Below are 19517 nucleotides of genomic sequence, written 5' to 3' on the forward strand. Positions count from 1 at the left end.
GATAGATAGATAGATAGATAGATAGATAGATAGATAGATAGATAGATAGATAGATAGGTAGACAGACAGACAGACAGACAGACAGACAGACAGACAGACAGACAGACAGACAAATTCAAACAACATTTTGATACATACTCAAAGTATCTCCACCCAGCAGGTTAGCATATAGCTTGCACCAGAAATTAGAAAAGTCAGGATAGGCAATGCTTCTTGTTCAGAGGAAAGAAAGAGTAGTTGTATCTTCCAAAAGATTTGATTTGGAATCTCTCTCTTTATCTATCTATCCCTCTCCCTCTTCCCCAACCCCCGTGTGTGGTGTGGTGTGTGTGTGTGTGTGTGTGTGTGTGTGTGTGTGTGTGTGTGTGAATGAATGAAGATTTCAGGTCATTGTTTAACCTGTTGACTACTTTGGCCCAATTTCAGCTACAATCTGAGACAAAACAGCAAGGGAGAGACACACTTTACTTAATATTCCTGGAGTATGCTTTACTTCAAACAGGACTCATGATGTGTAGTAGATTATGCAACAGGAGAAGTGTGCCATGTGGGAAGGAAGAGATAAGATAGCTGTGAAGCTTGTTAAAATCCTACTGGACAATAATATTGAGTTTAGAACTGGTCTTTTGGGCAGAGTACAAAGGGTCACAGTAGCCTCTGGGCACGGGAACAAATACACCATTGTTTGGGATGTTTATTCCAAGCATGACTTACCCTAGTCCAACAGGAATTAGGAGGCTGTTGACTATATCAGGCAGTCACATGCTCACAGTAAACCTAATGGTTGCAAGAAGAAATATGCCCAGAAACACAGGCAGAGAGCGTCTTTAGACTTTGCAGGCACTAAAGATCAGCAGGAAAGAACACAAAAACAATAGATATGCAAGTCAGGAAACAGGCCATGCTGGGTCTATGGGCCATTTCTTTTCTTAATGACCAAGGAAGCTGAGAGGAACTCAAACTCAAGTCCAGTCTGGGCTACAGAACAAGTTCAACAACTATCTGACCATAAAAACAACTTACTGAAGCCTTGAAGCAAAGACCAGGGCTAGTGAAACAATTTGGTAGTAGGTTGCTGGCCTAGCATGCACAAGGTCCAGGGTTCAGTCTCTATTATTAAAAACGAAAGGAAGGGAAGGATGGAGGAAGATAGGAAGGAAGAAGAGAGGGAGGGAGAGAGGTAGGGAGAGAGGGAGGGAGGAGGAGGAAGAAAGAGGGGGTATTACCCTTATACAGAGATCAAATTTTTTAACTAAGAGAACAGGTTTATTATGGCTCATGTTTTCAGTCCATGGTAGCCTAAACCACCAAAACCAATCAGAAGAAAGCAGCATTTACTTCACCACAAGGAGCACAGGGCATGGCAACCTGCCTGCTTACCACACGGCTAGGAGTGGAAGAGAGCGATGCTACATACCACAATCCCCACTGAAAATTCTTCCAATGACTGAAACTTCATGATAGATCCCACATCCTAGAGTTTCTACCATGTCCCTAAAGCATCATACTGAATATCAAGCCTCAAGGGAACTTTCCAGATCTAAAGTACACCATGCAAGAGGGAGATGTACAAAACTTGGAGGGTCTCAGCATTCCTCAGATGTTATGGTTTAGAAGTGGGGCTCCATGAGATATCCCCTTCCCTGTTAGTATGTCGGCTGATGTTGTCCTTGTTCAGGTCTTATGTAGGCTTCATACTGCTGAGATATTTCATGGATGAAGCTTCCCTCTTATCTCTAGGAGATATGATCTCACATCAGATTATCTGGTCCTCTGGCTCTTACGATCTTTCTGTTCCCTCTTCCTCAAGTTCCCTGAGCCTTAAGTATAAGAGGGATATTGTGAAATATCAACTGGAGCTGAGCATCCCATAATCAGAGGTTCTCTGAATTTTCACTAGTTACAGTTTCTGTAATGATCTCCATCTGTTACAACAGGAAGTTTCTTTGATGAAGGAAGAGAACTACCCTTATCTGTGAATATAATGATAAATGTTTAGAATGGCACTAAGTATTACACTGGCTTAGGAAAGGAGAGGTAGTGGGTTATCCTCTAAGATCCATGATCTCAACAGCCCTTGTAATTGACTAGGTTTCTAGTACCAGGACTGATTTTCTTTCTGTTAAGTGGGTCTTACAACCAATTAGACAGGTTTTGGTTACTGACAAGATGTGGATGGCGCTATGGCAGCCTTAGGAATATTTTGACCTGGTGGTTGTTGTGGCGGCTTATAGGTATCACAACTAGCTAGTACTTATTATTTGCTGCTCCCTCGGCAGCTTTCAAAGTGACTTCCAGTACTCTGTAAGCTATCCCTTAGGAAAGGGACATTTCAGAAGGTTGTGTCCAGGATGCATTGTGTCTTCACCAAAAATATACAAGTGGTATTAAGAAAGAAATAGTCACAATTGGCAATGATTTTATTTGGCTGCAGTGATGGAAGATCAATCGAAGGAGTGGGATGGAGGAAGGAAAAAATGACACAAAGGATGTTTGGATGTTTGGTAAAGCCTTAAAAATCATATTATTTTTATTTATCTAATATTATAAATAACACATATAAGTGTATATAAACATATGTAGTTTAAATGAAGTTACGTGGACTGAAAATGCTTCCAGCAAGATAGAGTCTCTGACAAAATACCCAGCAGCAGACATGAGAAACATCTTTCAAGTTGTTTATCAGAGGAATCCAAGAGAATCTCAAAACCATATAAGCTGCTGCTGTGTCCTCAGTGGTCCTCAAGAAGAATTTGTGTACTTTCAGCAAAATTTCCAAATCGAAATCTTTCTTTCAAAAGGTATCCTAGGGCTGTAGAGATGGCTCAGCGGTTAAGAGCACCCGACTACTATTCCAGAGGTCCTGAGTTCAATTCCCAGCAACCACATGGTGACTCACAACCATCTGTAAGAGATCCAACGCCCTCTTCTGGTGTGTCTGAAGACAGCTACAGTGTACTTAGATAAAATAAATGAATAAATCCTTTAAAAAAACTCACAAAAGGTATCCTAGGATTACTTTTAAATTGATTAATTTCTTCATGAAGAGACAAGAGCAAATTAAGTAAATTAAGGAAATAATAGGCAAGTATGGTTGAACAGTGGAAGCGTGTTCTGAAGAGCATACTACTAAGTGATTTCATAGTAGTTGAAAAATCGTAGAGTCTCCTTACACAAACAAATAAAGCTAAGTGTCAGTAGACAATTTAATCTTGGCACTACCTTTACCTGTCATTGAAACGCTGTGCACTCCACAACTACACTTGAGTAAAACAAGGGGAAATGTGACTTAGGAAAATAAATGTCAAAAATTCAACATTTCAATCAATGTCATGTCTCTCTCCTTTCTGCTAGGTTAGAGAAGAAGTTGGTGATGTCACCATTCTCATTAATAATGCAGGTATTGTGACAGGAAAGTCGTTCCTTGATACTCCAGATCACTTGGTGGAAAAATCATTTCTTGTCAATGCTATCTCTCACTTCTGGGTAAGTCTCTCTCGTGTATATTAGACAGCATCAAAATTCTCTGTATTTCCAGAAGCAACTGTTCAGTTATTCGCCCAGAAATATAGCATTTGTCTGTTTTCTGTTGACAGCTCAGGCAAGTCATGCACACCCTTACCAGGCTCTGCTCTACCTGGCCTAGGTTAGTTTTTCCTGCTCTTGCCCTACCCCAAATTCTCAGGGATATCTCTAACCTCTTGACAATGAAAAATCTTCTCTCTTTGCTTCCTAATATGCAAATGATTCAAAACATGATTGACAGGAATAAAGCTAAATTCCTATTTTTATGTTCTTTAATAATAATAATATATAATGTATAACAATTAATGTACATTTAATTAGCCACCAACACCTAGAGGCTAAGGCTTGGACATAGTCACTTACAAAGTGGGTTAGAGACTAAAGGAAGCTGGTACTAACATAACAAAATTATTTCCACTGGAGGGACCATACTTGTGATAGAAAGTAATCACCAGTGGTGAATGCAGGGTACAGGATATCCAAGTGACTGAAGCCAGGGACATAAGAAATATAGAGACTGTCAAAGAGTAGCAGAGGTTCAATGTTTTGTTTCTGAAGGATTTTGGAATAGATTTGTTTCATCTAACTCGTACTTACTGCAACTGAAAAATTTTGCAGCCTTTATCATCTTCACACCATTGTCTTCGTCCTTGGTCGCCAAGAAGTGGTGTGAAATCACACTGGAACCCACAAATGTATTTCAGTCAACACTAATAGAACAATTAACACAGTGCTTGTGTGTGTTAAGTCTCCCATAAACATTTCTACAAGCTTTTACTTTCCTTCCCTGTTTATTTCATTTTAAGTCTTTTTCCTGGGTGGTAATTGCCATTCATGTTGGTAGATGGGTCTTGGATCCACATACTACTAATCATATCAGACACATAGAAATCACCCTGATTCCTTTTTAAAAACACTGTCCTGCCAGCCATGCAAGTCATGCCCAAGTGCATATCCCTCCGTCCTTGATGCCAGGTTTTCAAGCCACCTCTTCCATTTACTGACAGTTTATCATGGCTTCACATCCTCAACCCTGATGCCTTCCAATTTATCTTGCTATGTAATCAAGGTGATACTTCCATGGTACTAACCAAACAATCTCATTTGATGTAAGAATCAAACAGTCCTCATTCAGAGGATCCCAAACACATTGAGAGTGGAGAATGCTTACATCGCAGAGCTTGTAAACCCTACCATGACATGGAACTAGCCTCTCTTACCTTTCTCCAAACTCTCACCTTCTCTGCATTTCACTCATGTTCAATTTATTCCAGAAATCCTCACTAAATCCTACTATGTCAAACCTTCCTCAGAGGGTCTAGGCATGAGCTGTGTTCTCTGACAAAATTCTTCCTCCTGACTCTCATCCTTCTGGCTTCCTGTTGTCATTGAACCTGTACTTCTATATCATGTCTAAGTGCAGTTGAGGTCTTAATGGTGCACACAGTTAATAGTAAACGGATTCAATAAACACGCATAAGCCATTGTGGTGTATGTCAGCAAATTTAGGCATTATTCTCAGCAACCAATAAAACTAGGACATCCACTTCCATCCAAACTACAGAGAGGATTATCATTCATATCTAAAATTTGAGAGGTTCAACATTTATATATTGCTTCCTTGTACTGGATTCATCTGCTTCAAGGCTTGATGGCCAAATTCATCATAGATATCTCCAAACACTGTGCCTACAGCACCTCTAGTGAGAGATTTCTTTTCTCAGAAATGTTAAGCTTCTAGTCTATGAAAAACTGACTTCCGTTATTACCCACAAATATCTTTCACTGGATTCTAGTGACACAAAGAATTCACAAAGAATTTTCCTCTAGCTTGCGTGTGCGTACAGCTTCCTAAATATAGGAGTCTAGGATTATAAATAAACCAAGACTTCAAACTCATTCAAAAATGTCCTTATATGAAATTAGTACATGCAATAATTTTTAAAGAAATAAGCCAAGAATAAAGGTAAAGTGCTTCCCCATACACTTAACAATATACTCATCAGAAAATAAAGCAGTATATATATTAAATATCCCTCAGTATCCCTTTACAGCCTTTCTTTCACGCTTACAGATTCAATTAAGCACTAACTCGAAATATTTGAAAAATGATGTTGCATCTGGAGAGAACATGTATAAACACTTTCTTGCTATTATTCCCTAAGCAATACAGTATAAAACATAATATGTTGATAGCACTAACTTTAAATTATGTGTTATAAGTAAGAGACATGATTTAAAATTTGCAAAAACAATGCTCATAAATTATACACAAACACTGTATCATGCTTTGTAAGGGACTTCTATAACCTTGAATTTTGGTATTATTGGAGTCTGGAAACCAACATTCCTCTGAAATCTGTTCAGGATATACTTCTCCATAGCCACTAGTTACAGTAGATAACATTAATAGTTCATTTTAAAAAGTCAAAACTGGGCTTGGGGATTTGGCTCAGTGGTAGAGCGCTTGCCTAGCAAATGCAAGGCCCTGGGTTCGGTCCCCAGCTCCAAAAAAAAAAAGAAAGAAAAGGAAAAAGTCAAAACTGTGTTTGGTGATTCAAATACTTATTTACTATTGCTACGGGGTACCCACCAGAGAAGACTGCTCAGACATGGCTTTAAGCCAATAGAAAGTCTTTATTAATCAGTCAGCAACTATACTGGGTGTTCAGGATCCCATTATAGCATCAAGCCTTTCTCAGGGTGAGCTTTTAAACATAAAAATCTTGCTCTGGATTGACAAACTTCAGGGGCCAAAAAGCAAGGTTCGCACATTTAGAGGGTTACCCAGAACTGTGGACTTTGGTGGGTTGGGCCTTTGTTCTTATTTTGGCAGGTGATGCTATCTACCTGCTGAGAGAATGGTATTTCCATGATGAGGTCAGTTGTGCTAGAATCTGAGGGCCTACTAAAATCTGGAGCCCTGTTACAATATGAATGTTTACTTCCTTTAAAATATTAGGGGTAAAATCCTCATACAGTTACTAACTAATGTAACTCCCAAAATGTCAAGTCATTAAAGTTGACATTGTCTATGCAGCAGTGTAATCTCTGGTGATGCTAAAAGGTTGTCAAGAGGTAAAGCTAAAAACGTGCACATGATAATCCACATATTGAAAAGAAGTCCAACACCACCAGCTTTGGTTTTGGTAGTAAAAGCATCACTTTTGATTTGAATGAATAGATATTCCATGAAAATGGAAATAATTTTTCAAACCTGTAAACCAGTGGGGAAACACGTAGGAAACATTCATTAGGTTTTATGAGGGGAAAACAAAAGCCTTAAACAAGTCCAATAAAATAAAATCAAGTAAATTTAATGATTCTTTACATCACAACCTACATATAAAAAATTGAGCAAAAGAGGCACAGCTTTTTATAGAACAGTTATGATTTGTTTACATAGACATTTTAATGTAGATAATAACCTATATCCAGTGTAATCTCTTTTAGTAATTTATCTGTTATTAAAAATACTTCAGGGGTTGGGGATTTAGCTCAGTGGTAGAGCGCTTTGCCTAGCAAACGCAAGGCCCTGGGTTTGGTCCCCAGCTCCGAAAAAAAGAAAAAGAAAAAAAAAATACTTCATGGGCTGAAGTGGTGGTTCAGTGAGTTAAAGTGCTTTCCATGTATGAAAACCAGGGTTCTGACCCCTAGAACCCACCCATATAAATTCCATGCAAGCTTGGCAACCAGCCTGTAATCCTAGCACATGAGAGGCAGAGTCAGGAGATCCCAATGGCAAACTACCTGGCTAGATAACTCAAATTGGTGAGCTCTGAGTTTAGGGAAGAGACTCTACTTCAACAATGGAAGTCAGAGAGAACACCCAAGAGACACTTAACATCAACCTCTAGCTGTATATATACACAATGCACACACACATATACACACATTCATAGCCATATACCTGCAAACACACAGTTATACACAAGTGCACAAAAAAAATTCACAAAGTTAAAAAGCATTCTTGACAAATGATTGCTAAATGAACACTTCTCTGCACTCGTTTTCTTTAATAATACCCATTGAAACAGTGTAAATTATGCATTTCTATGATAAATTCATTTCAAAACATCCTTTAAGAAATTCCTATCAATACAGCATTGGTAATGTCCCAAACAGGCTTTCCCAACCTTTAAAATTATATGCTATTCTGAGTAGTATGATTGAACTCTTAGACATATCACTCCCATCCAATGAATCAGTTGGTCCTCAAAGAATTCTTACTTCACTTAAAATTTGCCTCAAAGTACAAGGTCAATGATTTTGTCAAATTTAAATGTCAAAGAGAGTACCAAATGTTTCCTTTAGTAAAGAAAGTATCATATGTGATAGTTACTAATATTCATAATACACTAAGACGTTTTGAGCAAAAAGAGGTCACATTAATATAACTTTGTCAAAGTATATTATTATACTTGTTTTAGCTTATTAGTCACTGTTGTTTGCCTACTTGCTTAATTTATAAATTAAATTTTATCATAAGCATGTAGATAGGCATAGGAAAATGCATCCCCTACATATGATTTCATATTCATCAAGGCTTCAGCATTCTTCAAATGCATCTTCTCTGGGTAAGAGGTGAGGGCCCCTGTAAATACCCAGCCATTTTTGTCTTCAACTGAAAATATAGAATACTAGTAGCAAATCCAACCCCAGCACCAAATAAAACTGAAAACAGTTAGACCTTTGTAACTGGCTTACAGATGGCCCTGGACACTGTCCCAGCAGTGTTTGGCTGTTTAGAAGACTATTGTGGACATCACTGGTCTCACCCACACCTGGGAGCTTTCTCTACCTCATTGCCTATGCTTCCATAACAAAGCGGCACTGACCCACACCGTCAACTCTTTTATTCACTTCCCTTTCTTGAAAATTGCATAAGCTCTCAGATACAAAACTGGTATCATAGTGGAACCTCTACCTAAGCTTCCAGACCCTGCGTTTCACAAAGTCTAATGAGTGGCAACATAGAAGATGCCTTTAGGACTCAATTAGAACCTTCAAGCTTTTGAGCTGAAATGCAATAACCAGATCCCGCCACTACCAACCAGCATACAGTCACGACAAGATTTCTATCATGTAAAGAGATAGATGCCATAACCACAAGGAACAGATCCTTTAATTGACACTGTACATGAGCATGAAATGACAAAAAGAACAGAACCGTGATCAACGAAGCAGAAACCTGGGCATTAGTATAGCAGCCCCAGAACAAGGCTGACAAAACAAAATGAAGCTGAGGTGCTGGTTTTGGTCCAGTGGCCGCTCTGTTAGGCAAGCACATTTGTGCAGGCTCTCCCAAACTCCACTGTGAAAACATGACATTGTCAAAATCATACACCTCCTAGAAGCAGTGGTGAATGATAGGACAGATGGTCCCAGACTTTTACTGAACTCGTGTTCTGAGTCAGTAGAATGGTAGAGCTGACAAAATCGTGACGTGAGAAACTTGGACCTAGATAGTAATGAGGACAGGAGCCAGAATTAATATCCCTGATCTTTTACCTGGTCTTGACCCTCAGGTGAGCTGTAAAAGGAAATACAACATGTTGTTTTTAGCCATTATCACAGCACTAGAAAGCAAAAGGTGGTTACATGGAGACACACACAAATGGATACAAACAAATGGATAAATAAATTTAAAGGACTTTTTAAAGAAAACATTCTGGTATGCTACAGGTTACACTGTTCTCTCTGCCTAATTTCACAATTTCTCCAAATTGGTTATGAAAAGGGTTTAGAAAAAAGAACCTGTTACTGGGGTTCAGTAAATGCTGTGAAGCTTCCCAGACAGTATTTGAGGAGCAGGAGTGAGAGAAGGGACAGGGCATTTGCAGTGTGGGGACTTATGATATTGCTTTCAAATAAATGAATGAAGTTTACCAAAGCATACCAAATATGTTAGTCAGGGTAAACCATTTCCAAATGCCCTTCTTACCATGTGATATAGAGTTTGCATTAAATCCATCTTCCTCTAGCAATTTCTTCCATTTCTGCTAATTTCTGAAGGTGAAGGAAAGTTGTACTGATAGCAAAGTCTGGAATGTACATGTGATTGATTTTAATGCACATATCAAAAATTATATACAGAACCCAGAGTACTTTCAAAAGTTTCTATAATTATAACAAGCCAATGAGTAAATTACTAAAGTTGATTTCAAAGGACAAAGAAAGTATTCAGTTTCTTAGATCTGACCACATAATGAATTCAAAATGACTGTATACTTCCTACTTTTGTGCTACCTTAGAATTTAACACACCATACGTATTAAGAATAAATTCACCAAGTGGATTAATAAACTCATCAAATGCTTACAGAATAATGAAAGTACCTAATTAATCAATTAATAACACAATGTGTTTATATCTCCTAGATTTGTAAAACCTTTCTTCCTGCCATGATTAACGCTAACCATGGTCACCTGGTCTGTATTTCAAGCATAGCAGGAGTCGTTGGTGTTAATGGACTATCAGGTGACTATTTCCATTCGCTATACTTTCTTTTATCCCCTAGAAAGAGGACCCTTCCAGAAATCAGAGAGACTCTTCCTGCACCAAAGGAAAACCTTACAACATTCAACACAGGAGCATCAACTCCCCCCTACCCCTTTCACAACAGCAGGCTGGGAAACATACCCTCCTTTTGAAAAAAAAACACATAAAATAATATATATGTGTGCCTGTTGATTCATTGGTATTCTTGCATTGAAAGAAATTGAAACAATTTCAGTGTTTTTATTGGCCACACCGGTGGAGATACTCTGTCCTCAAGGACAAGCCAGAAAAAAAGAAAAGGAGATATTTTTAAAAAAATAAGTAATTATGAGAAATTTCCAAGCTATATCACTAGTGGCCCCTGGCTTTATTTCAGATTATTCTTCAAGCAAATTTGCAGCCTTTGGTCTTGCTGAGTCTCTCTTCTTTGAATTAACTATGGTACGGAAAACTAATATTAAAAGCACCATTGTTTGCCCCTATTTCATCAAAACTGGAATGTTTGAAGGCTGTAAAACCAAGTAAGTGAGACTTTTCTTTACTCTTTTTGTTTGCTTGCTTGTTTTTATTTTGTTTGTTTGATTGGATTTTTTTTTTTTTTGGTTTTTGGTTTATGTTATTCCCTTTCCTAGTTTCCTGTCCATAAGCCCCTACCCCCTCCCCTTCCCCTTCCCCCTCCCCCTCCCCCTCCCCGTCCCCTATACGTGTATTCCCCCCATCCAGCCCCCTTGCTGCCCCCCAACATTCCCCTGCACTGGGGGTCCAACCTTGGCAGGACCAAGGGCTTCCCCTTCCACTGGTGCCCCAACAAGGTCATCCTCAGCTACATATGCAGTTGGAGCTCTTGGGTCAGTCCATGTATAGTCTTTGGGTAGTGGTTTAGTCTCTGGAAGCTCTGGTTGGTTGGCATTGTTGTTCTTACGGGATTGCAAGCTCCTTCAACTCTTTCAATCCTTCTTTTAATTCCCTCCAAGGGGGTCCTGTTCTCAGTTCAGTGGCATGCTGCTAGCATTGACCTCCATATTGGACATGCTCTGGATGTGTCTCTCAGGAGAGATCTATCTCTGGTCCTTTCAGCATGCACTTCTTAGCTTCATCAATCTTATATAGTTTTGGTGACTGTATACATATGGGCCATATGTGGGGCAGGCTCTGAATGGCCGTTTCTTCAGTTGCTGCTCTAAACTTTGCCTCCATATCCCCTCCTATGGATATTTTTCCCCTTTTAAGAAGGACTTGGAGCATCCACAGTTTGGTCATCCTTCTTCTTGAGGTTCCTGTGGTCTGTGGATTGCATCCTGGGTAATTCGAGCTTTTGGGCTAATATCCAATTATCAATGAGTGCATACCAAGGGTTTTTTCTGTGATTGGGTTACCTCACTCAGGATGATATTTTCTAGTTCATTCCATTTGCCTATGAATTTCATGAAGTCATTGTTTTTGATAGCTGAGTAGTACTCCATTGTGTAGATATACCACGTTTTTTGAATCCATACCTCTGTTGCAAGGCATCTAGATTCTTTCCAACTTCTGGCTGTTATAAATAAAACTGTTATGAACATAGTGGAGCATGTGTTTTTGTTGTATGTTGGAGCATCTTTTGGGTATATGCCCAGGAGAGGTATAGCTGGGTCCTCAGGTAGTGAAATGTACAATTTTCTGAGGAACCTCCAGACTGCTTTCCAGAGTGGTTATACCAGCTTGCAATCCCAAGAATGGAGGAGTGTTCCTCTTTCTCCACATCTTCGCCAGCATCTGCTGTCGCTGAGTTTTTGATCTTAGCCATTCTGACTGGTGTGAGGTGGAATCTCAGGGTTGTTTCGATTTACATTTCCCTGATGACTAAGGATATTGAACATTTCTTTAGGTGCTTTTTGGCCATTCGATAATCCTCAGCTGAGAATATTTTGCTTAGGTTTGTACCCCATTTTTAATGGGGTTGTTTGGCTCTCTGGTGTCTAACTTCTTGAGTTCTTTGTATATTTTGGATATTATCCCTCTATCAGATGTAGGATTGGTAAAGATCTTTTCCCAATCTGTTGGTTGCCATTTTGTCCTAATGACAGTGTCTTTTGCCTTACAAAAGCTTTGCAGTTTTATGAGGTCCCGTTTGTCAATTCTTGATCTTAGAGCATGAGCCATTGGTGTTTTGTTCAGGAATTTTCCCCAGTGCCCATTTGTTCGAGACGCTTCCTCACTTTTTCTTCTATTAGTTTGAGTCTATCTGGTTTGATGTGGAGGTCCTTGATCCACTTGAACTTAAGCTTTGTACAGGGTGATAAGAATAGATCGATTTGCATTCTTCTACATACTGAACTCCAGTTGAACAAGACCATTTGTTGAAAATTCTATCTTTCTTCCATTGGATGTTTTTAGCTCCTTTGTCAAAGATCAAGTGACCATAGGTGTGTGGGTTCATTTCTGGGTCTTCAATTCTGTTCCACTGATCTATCTGCCTGTCTCTGTACCAATACCATACAGTTTTTGTGACTACTGCTCTGTAATACTACTTGAAGTCAGGGATGGTGATTCCCCTAGTTCTTTTATTGTTGAGTATAGTTTTCGCTATCCTGGGTTTTTTGTTATTCCAAATGAATTTGCAAATTGCTCCTTCTGTCTCTATAAAGAATTGAGTAGGAATTTTAATGGGGATTGCATTGATAACATTAAGGTAGAACAGAAGTTAACAATGACAGTTCATAAAAATATCATTGTTTAACTGAGAAAATGCTTTCTATATAAAATATAAAAGTATAAATATCCCCAAATATAAAATATTTTGTGATGTTTGTTATATATAAGAAATGTTGTGAAGTGATTTTATATGAGGATAAATTTTATCTAGAATGATTTAAATCACTCGAGTGCTAATAAAACACAAAGACTTTTGCACAGGGAGCAGTGAACTACAGAGACCTCAATGTAAGGACTATGCAGACCTTCTTATTGTTAGAAAATGGACTGAAGTAATTTATATCACACAAGTCAGCTATGTTCGGAGGAAGACAGTGAGCCAACAGAGAGATCCTGGGAATATTTTGAGTTCACTGAAGCTATAAAATTAAGAAAGAAAAATTTCAAATAGATGGAAAAGCATTGTTTGAATATTTGGAGAGGATTGTCTATCACATGACTGAAAATCATAAAGGCAATCAAGATAGGGCTTGTTTCTGAGTGAGGCAGCTCTTGAGAGGCCTTTGACAAGGAGAGCAGCTGTAGTAACAGTTTGGGGATTTTGGTTTCTTTGAAAAACAGAAAAATACTGTAAGAGTATGTTTTCATTTTAATCCCAGGTATGAGATATGATGATGCTTCAGATTGCCCACAGAAGCTGACTGTGATTTGCCTCATGATCTAGCATGGGAATGATTTTGCCAGTTGCAGATAGTTTCTGCAACTGTATGACATTTGGAATTCTGCAGACTTTTCAGAGAGTATATAAATGCCAGGGCCTTGAGAGTTGGGGGAATGTTGGTGGGTTTTTGATCGTTGATTGATGGTTGGTTTCTGTTGGCTACATGCAAAGAAGAAGCAAGAAGAAATTAGATATCCTGACAGCAAAGATCGAACTTACCCCCAAGGAACTCGATGCCTGCAATGAGCAGAAAGTAGTATAACAATTATATCATCCTCCTCTATTATTTTTTCTTTCCTAGCTAGTGTTAGGGGGTTAAAATAGAAGAAAGGGGATAGAGAAAGGTGGAAGAAAAAAAAGAACCCACAAAGCAGCAAATCCAAGCTATAGGCATCTCCTGTTTCTAGAGTTGTGGCTTGTTGTTAGAGAGCTCCAGGATCCTTAACAGTCAAACATTAAGCCCATTGTCTTCAAGTCTCCTAAAAGAGATGAACATTAGGTAGACTTGCCCAGAGGTCTAGTATCAGTTAGATCTTGTCTCCCCAGGCTCTGGATTATTGGAGATCCATAGAGGATGGTGACAGCAACTGTCACCTCTAGCTCCTTCCACCCTCCTACAACGTCCAAATCCTGAATGGCAAGATAAATTTAACAGAAACTATCAATAAAAAACAATAAATTACTATCAAACTTCAGGTTCCTGAATCACTTCATTGGGAGCTTGATATGCTGCCACTGTAATCAGCTGTTGACTTTTTAAAAGGCATCAGAAATGTGTTGGAAGGCAGGTCATTCCCCATCCCAGCCCTTCTCTTTATCCCTGTGTGGATCATGTAGGGAGCAACTGGGAGAAAACATCAGAAATTTTGAGAATTAGGACAGAATTAGACTAGCAAGTAAATTGTCCTGAAGTATTCAGAAAAGCTGATTTGTTGTTAAGCTTTCCACAGATTGCCACACAGGCATGAAAGGCAGCAAGTACAGTGACTATGATGTATTAGATTGTGCTGGCTGCTTTCCCAAGACAGCTTAAACGCACAAGAGTCTCTACCCTCCAGAAGAAGAGCCGAATTTGGTTATGTGACAAGGGAATTTCTGGGAACTGCCATTCCAATTATCAGATAGGAAAACACTAAAATACTACTTATTTCCTAATAGTATATAAAATTAATAGTTTAAAAAACACCTCTGGGTATTCATCAGTGTTTACTCAGGATCCCTCATGACTGCATGTCAGGCTTCCATTACAATTGAAAGTATATTTTAAAGTTATTTACTAAAATGGACTGGTTCCTGGACAAAGTAATCATCATGCTGTCATGAAACCAATAATGGATTTTATTTAACAAAGTGAAGGTGGGCAGCATAGCTGTCCATTCAATTCCAAATGCTGGTTATGAGATATTGTCACTACGATGCTTTAATATCTACAAATCTTAGTTTTTATTCAAGTAAATTTCAATCATGCTAAGAAATTTCATTATACATTCTCTAAAACGTCAAAGAACTCTAAGAAAGTTGAATACTTGGTATTCCACATGGACATGGCATTTTCAAAAGACAAAAATTAATAATAATCTTACAAGCAGCAAGAAGTGTGTCATCATGAACAATTCAACTCTGGTGTGGTTAACAGCTGAGCTTCCATCATAAATAACAGAAGCCAAGACTTCAGATGACACATTCGAGAAATCAAGGAAGAGTCTTTTCCAGAAAAATCATGTTGCAAAAATGAAGACCACAGGGCTGAGGAGGTGGCTCAGTGGTTAAGAGCACTGGCTGCTCTTCCAAAGATCCTGAGTTCAATTCCCAGCAACTACATGCTGGTTATAAGAACCATCTATAATGGGATGCCTTCCTCTTGTCATGCAGGCATGCATTCAAATGGAACACTACTATACATAAGTAAATAAATCTTAATAATAAAATCTTAAAGAAAAAAAAAAAAGAAGGCCACTATAAACAGAGTTCATTCTAGTTCCCCAATCTGCAAGACAATCAGAAAATCCTTTGGAATGAAACAGGTGACACCAGAGAATAATAAGAATTCACATGAAAAACAATCAAATATTCATAAAAGTGGATAACTGTGCAAAGGACAGTAGAGCTATATGTTTATTTTCCTTTCTTGAACTAATTATGAATATAGTGTCATTCACAATGTGAATAGTATTATTAAAAGCTCAAATAAGATGAATAGGCAAAATATTAGACACTGCTGATGAAGAAATAGTAAAACAACAAGATTTCAAATCAATCTTGACTTGTTAAAAAAAAGTTTTTAAAAACTCAGAAGAAATGACAAATCATATGTGTAATTAAATAGCTATAATTTTTACGTATACCATTTTAAACAAGTGGCAAAACCTGTGACATACAGAACCTTTTGCTTTTCACTGTCTTTTAGCAATCATTTAGGCTGAAATTAATTCATGATTGAAATCCTTCTTGACAAGAAGTTTATTCTCTTTATCAGAAGTGCATTGCTTTGCCTACATTTACCCATTAGCATGATTTTTTTTTCTCGCTGCTTCCTTCCTTTGTCAGATTCTTGAGGTAATTCAGGCTTCTATTTCTGGAAGGTTTAAAGTCCTGAACACAGCAAATCTCATCATATTTGTGTTATAAAATGGGTTTAGATGTACAATATTATCAACATTGTTATTCGTTAATGTGCTTTTTGACACCTAGCTTCAATAACCTGCTGACATTGTATAATTCTGATATTTCCTTTTTTCTTCACAAATTTAAAACAATATAACGTGTTATATTTGCTTTTATCTCGTAAATTAAAACACATTCCCTCTTAAAAAAAAGATGAGTGGGAACAAAGCTACATTAATCTTTGGAAATGACAGCAAACAGAAAAAGCCAGGAAGGAGGGGCTCTATAATGAAAATCAGTTGTCCTTTGTCCCTTCATCCTCCTTAAAATACAGAACTTATAAAGTAATAAGCACAATGTGTAATAGATATAATTATATATCATAGTAGTTATATAGTGATAATATATTGTTGTATAGAGGAAGAAAAAGTAATATAGCTGTGTAGAAACAAAATTTCTATACCATACTCAGATTAAGGTGGTATATATCTGAAGTGGATTCTGCTAGATTAAGGTATGTAGTATACCTTATATATAACATTTAAAAAACCAGTCAGCAAATAGCTTTAGAAATAAAATTTTAAGATACTGAAGCATGCTCTTGAGATCAAAAGACCCAAGCAAGTAGATATAATAGACTTTGACAGTCACTCAGTTCAGTGATAAAAGAGTGCACACTCATATTGAGCATGACTCAAACATTGCTAAAAAGAAAACATCCTCTTGATCACAAAGTACCATTAATAAAATTTAAAATAATAAAGTCATATAAACTATACTCTCTAATAAACATTGAATAATGTTATAAACCAAAGCAAAAGAAACTCAACAGCACTCAATACTGGTCACCATGGGGAAGTCCAGTCTACTAACAGAACCTCTGTGTTGCCATTCCAGGTATCCACTTCTCTTACCTCTCCTGGAGCAGGAATTCGTGGCTCAAAAAATTTTCCATGCTATTTTAGAGGACCAAGTTTACCTCCTCATACCCAAGTTTGCATATTTTACATTGTTTCTCAAACAGTAAGTTGGTGAAGATCTAATTGGCCTTTGGGTTGATTGGGAAAAAAATTGTCTGATCATTGCTAGCTTTTATCTAGAAGGTGACTTCACTGTTATTAAAAATGATGACAAAGAATTTTAATACTGCACAAGGAAGAATTTATTGGACTTTAGTGAACCATATTTTTGTTACTTCTGATATTATTTAAATTGAGACATCTATGGGCATCTCAAGAGTACACTGTATTTGTCCCTACACAGAACCAGAAAGCACACAAATTCTAGGGGAGACTTTGGGGAAATTTTAAGGTTGTTTCCTATTGTTTTGTCATTCTATTGCTATTGTTGCTTACGTGTGTCCCTTCATTCACTTACTTGAGATTTTTGAGATTCTATCATGTTGCATATTGCAGGCTTCCAACACTCTTGCCTCACCTTCCTGACTACCGTATACAACACCGTATTCAGATTTTTTTAAATCATTTTTATGTCTTTATTTTATAATCCATTTAGTTTGTATAATTCTGAGTTACACTTAAATCTGCACATGAAAGAACACACAACACAATAACCTTTGGCCCAATTGATAAGATATAATGGCCCACCTAAACATACAAAGCCCAATACACATCCATCCTTTAAGAATATTAATAACTACCTGTAAATACACAGAGGGGAATCTTAATGTCAGCCTCCATTGTTGTCCTGCCATGACTTCTCTCCCTCTCCCTCTTGTCTCTTCCTTTCCATTCCAGTCTCCTCCTCTTCCTTCAAACTTCTCTCCCACCCATCCTTCCTTCGCCTCCTTCTATCTTGTACCTGCCCCTTACCTGTATTTTACAAATTCAGTGGGGAGAAGGTTCTGGTGAAGTCACCTGATTCCTGAGTAGAGACTAGGCAGCTGTCCTTGGGGCAGTAAAATTAGCATCAAAATACAGATAACTCCAGGGCAAACCACAACAAAGGTATTTGGTAATTTCTTCATTTTCACTTAGTGAAAGAGTTCCTGAAGCCAATAGAATGTGTTTTGGAGTATTTGTGGGTAGATTCTCACAGTCCCACATTTAGTATGTAGGCGGTGTCTTTTGTAGGTTGCCTACAACCCTGATGGCAGTTGAGGAAGCTTGCCAGTATAGTAAATGCAGAGTCTAGAGAGGATAGATAATTCTCCAAGATTAAATGGAACTACTAAAGCTTCACATTAGGACCTTCTGCTCTGCTGTACGCACAAGATGCCCTTAGAATCAAGTTTTTGGGGTTTCATGTTTATTAAGTTTTAGATTAGTTTATATATAATGAGGGATCTTAGAGATAGAATCTAAGTCTAAACAGATCAGCTGTGTGTTTCCTGAATACCTACATACAACCCAAAGGTCATCTGGACAAGTGCTTTAATTGCAACTTGTCATATGTCATGTGGAGTTTGCCTCTCATGGCTTCATGTTAATGCTTTGAAAGCTCTTGACTCTGAATGATGAGGATAGTGTTACTGGGAAATATAACACATTCTTTACTGTTTCTACATTCTTGTCACATTTCCTCTTCTTCTCCACTGTCCTGATTGCCTAGGAAAGCCAACATCCTCATTGTATGACCCATCACATTTATCTCTGCCTTCAAGCACTTACCACATTAAACACTTGGCAGTTTGTTTGCTGTCTGAGGCCACAACTTCTAAACTCTTTCCTGGTCTATGCTTACACACAAGACAAGACCTAAGAAAGAATAAGCATGCAAAAATATTTGCTCATTTGAATTGGACAGAACTAGGCTGACCCAGCATTATCCTTGATCTAAGCAATGGCACTCAGTCTCAGAAGCACATTAGATCCATCCTTAAGCTTAAGACCAGTGCACCACACATAATCTTAATTGGTATGCTTTTATTCTAATTCTTGCTATTGTTGTCTAGCAAATAAGTATATACTGGGGAAATAGAAGCCATCTGATCTCTCCAAAGAACCAGTGAGTATAGCAAGTGAAGAAGCTGGAATTTTTCAAAGCTTTGGGGATGATTATAGGGTAAAGGAGCAGCCAAAAGCACCCACCATCAACTATAATGCTGATGGTCCTGAACTATGATATGGTGGTTTCCTTCCACTCACCTCTCCCATTGATAAACGCCCAGCATGAATCTTTCAAACTTAGTGTTATTTTCACTTAGTCCTTGCAAAGTAGTCCCTTTGGTGACTTTAATATAAGAGTTGTAAAGGATCATAACTTTTCTCTGCTTTTCTCTAGACTGATATCTCCAAAAATGATAATTGCCCTGGGTGAGTACCTTGGCATGGACACATGTATGACTTCGTTCACAGGGAGAGCCGAAGCAGAATTGCTGCAGACTGAAACAGAAAGGAAAGAGCAATAGCTCAGGCCTCAACCATGATAATGACATATAGAGATGAGACAGGACACTGTTGGGACTCTCCCTAGTGGTTGCAGCATCCCAGTGTACCTGGGGCCATCCAGGCTTTGGGAAATATGTAACTTGTCTTCTCAGGAGACAGTTTGCACATGGCTCTTATTCTTT

The 19517-nt window shown here is 38.1% G+C and overlaps 1 protein-coding gene across 1 annotated transcript; it reads left to right on the forward strand.

The window, feature by feature from the left end:
• Positions 1 to 1651: 1651 nt before the first annotated feature.
• On the forward strand, positions 1652 to 19355 carry LOC116906094 (short-chain dehydrogenase/reductase family 16C member 6-like). Its single transcript, XM_032909108.1, has 6 exons — positions 1652 to 1678; positions 3355 to 3486; positions 9906 to 10005; positions 10403 to 10547; positions 16883 to 17008; positions 19229 to 19355. Exons 1-6 carry the CDS (start codon positions 1652 to 1654, stop codon positions 19353 to 19355), a joined length of 657 nt encoding a protein of 218 aa, XP_032764999.1.
• Positions 19356 to 19517: the final 162 nt, after the last annotated feature.

This window comes from Rattus rattus, chromosome 7, assembly GCF_011064425.1.
Source record: "Rattus rattus isolate New Zealand chromosome 7, Rrattus_CSIRO_v1, whole genome shotgun sequence".
NCBI classification, from domain to species: Eukaryota; Metazoa; Chordata; class Mammalia; order Rodentia; family Muridae; genus Rattus; species Rattus rattus.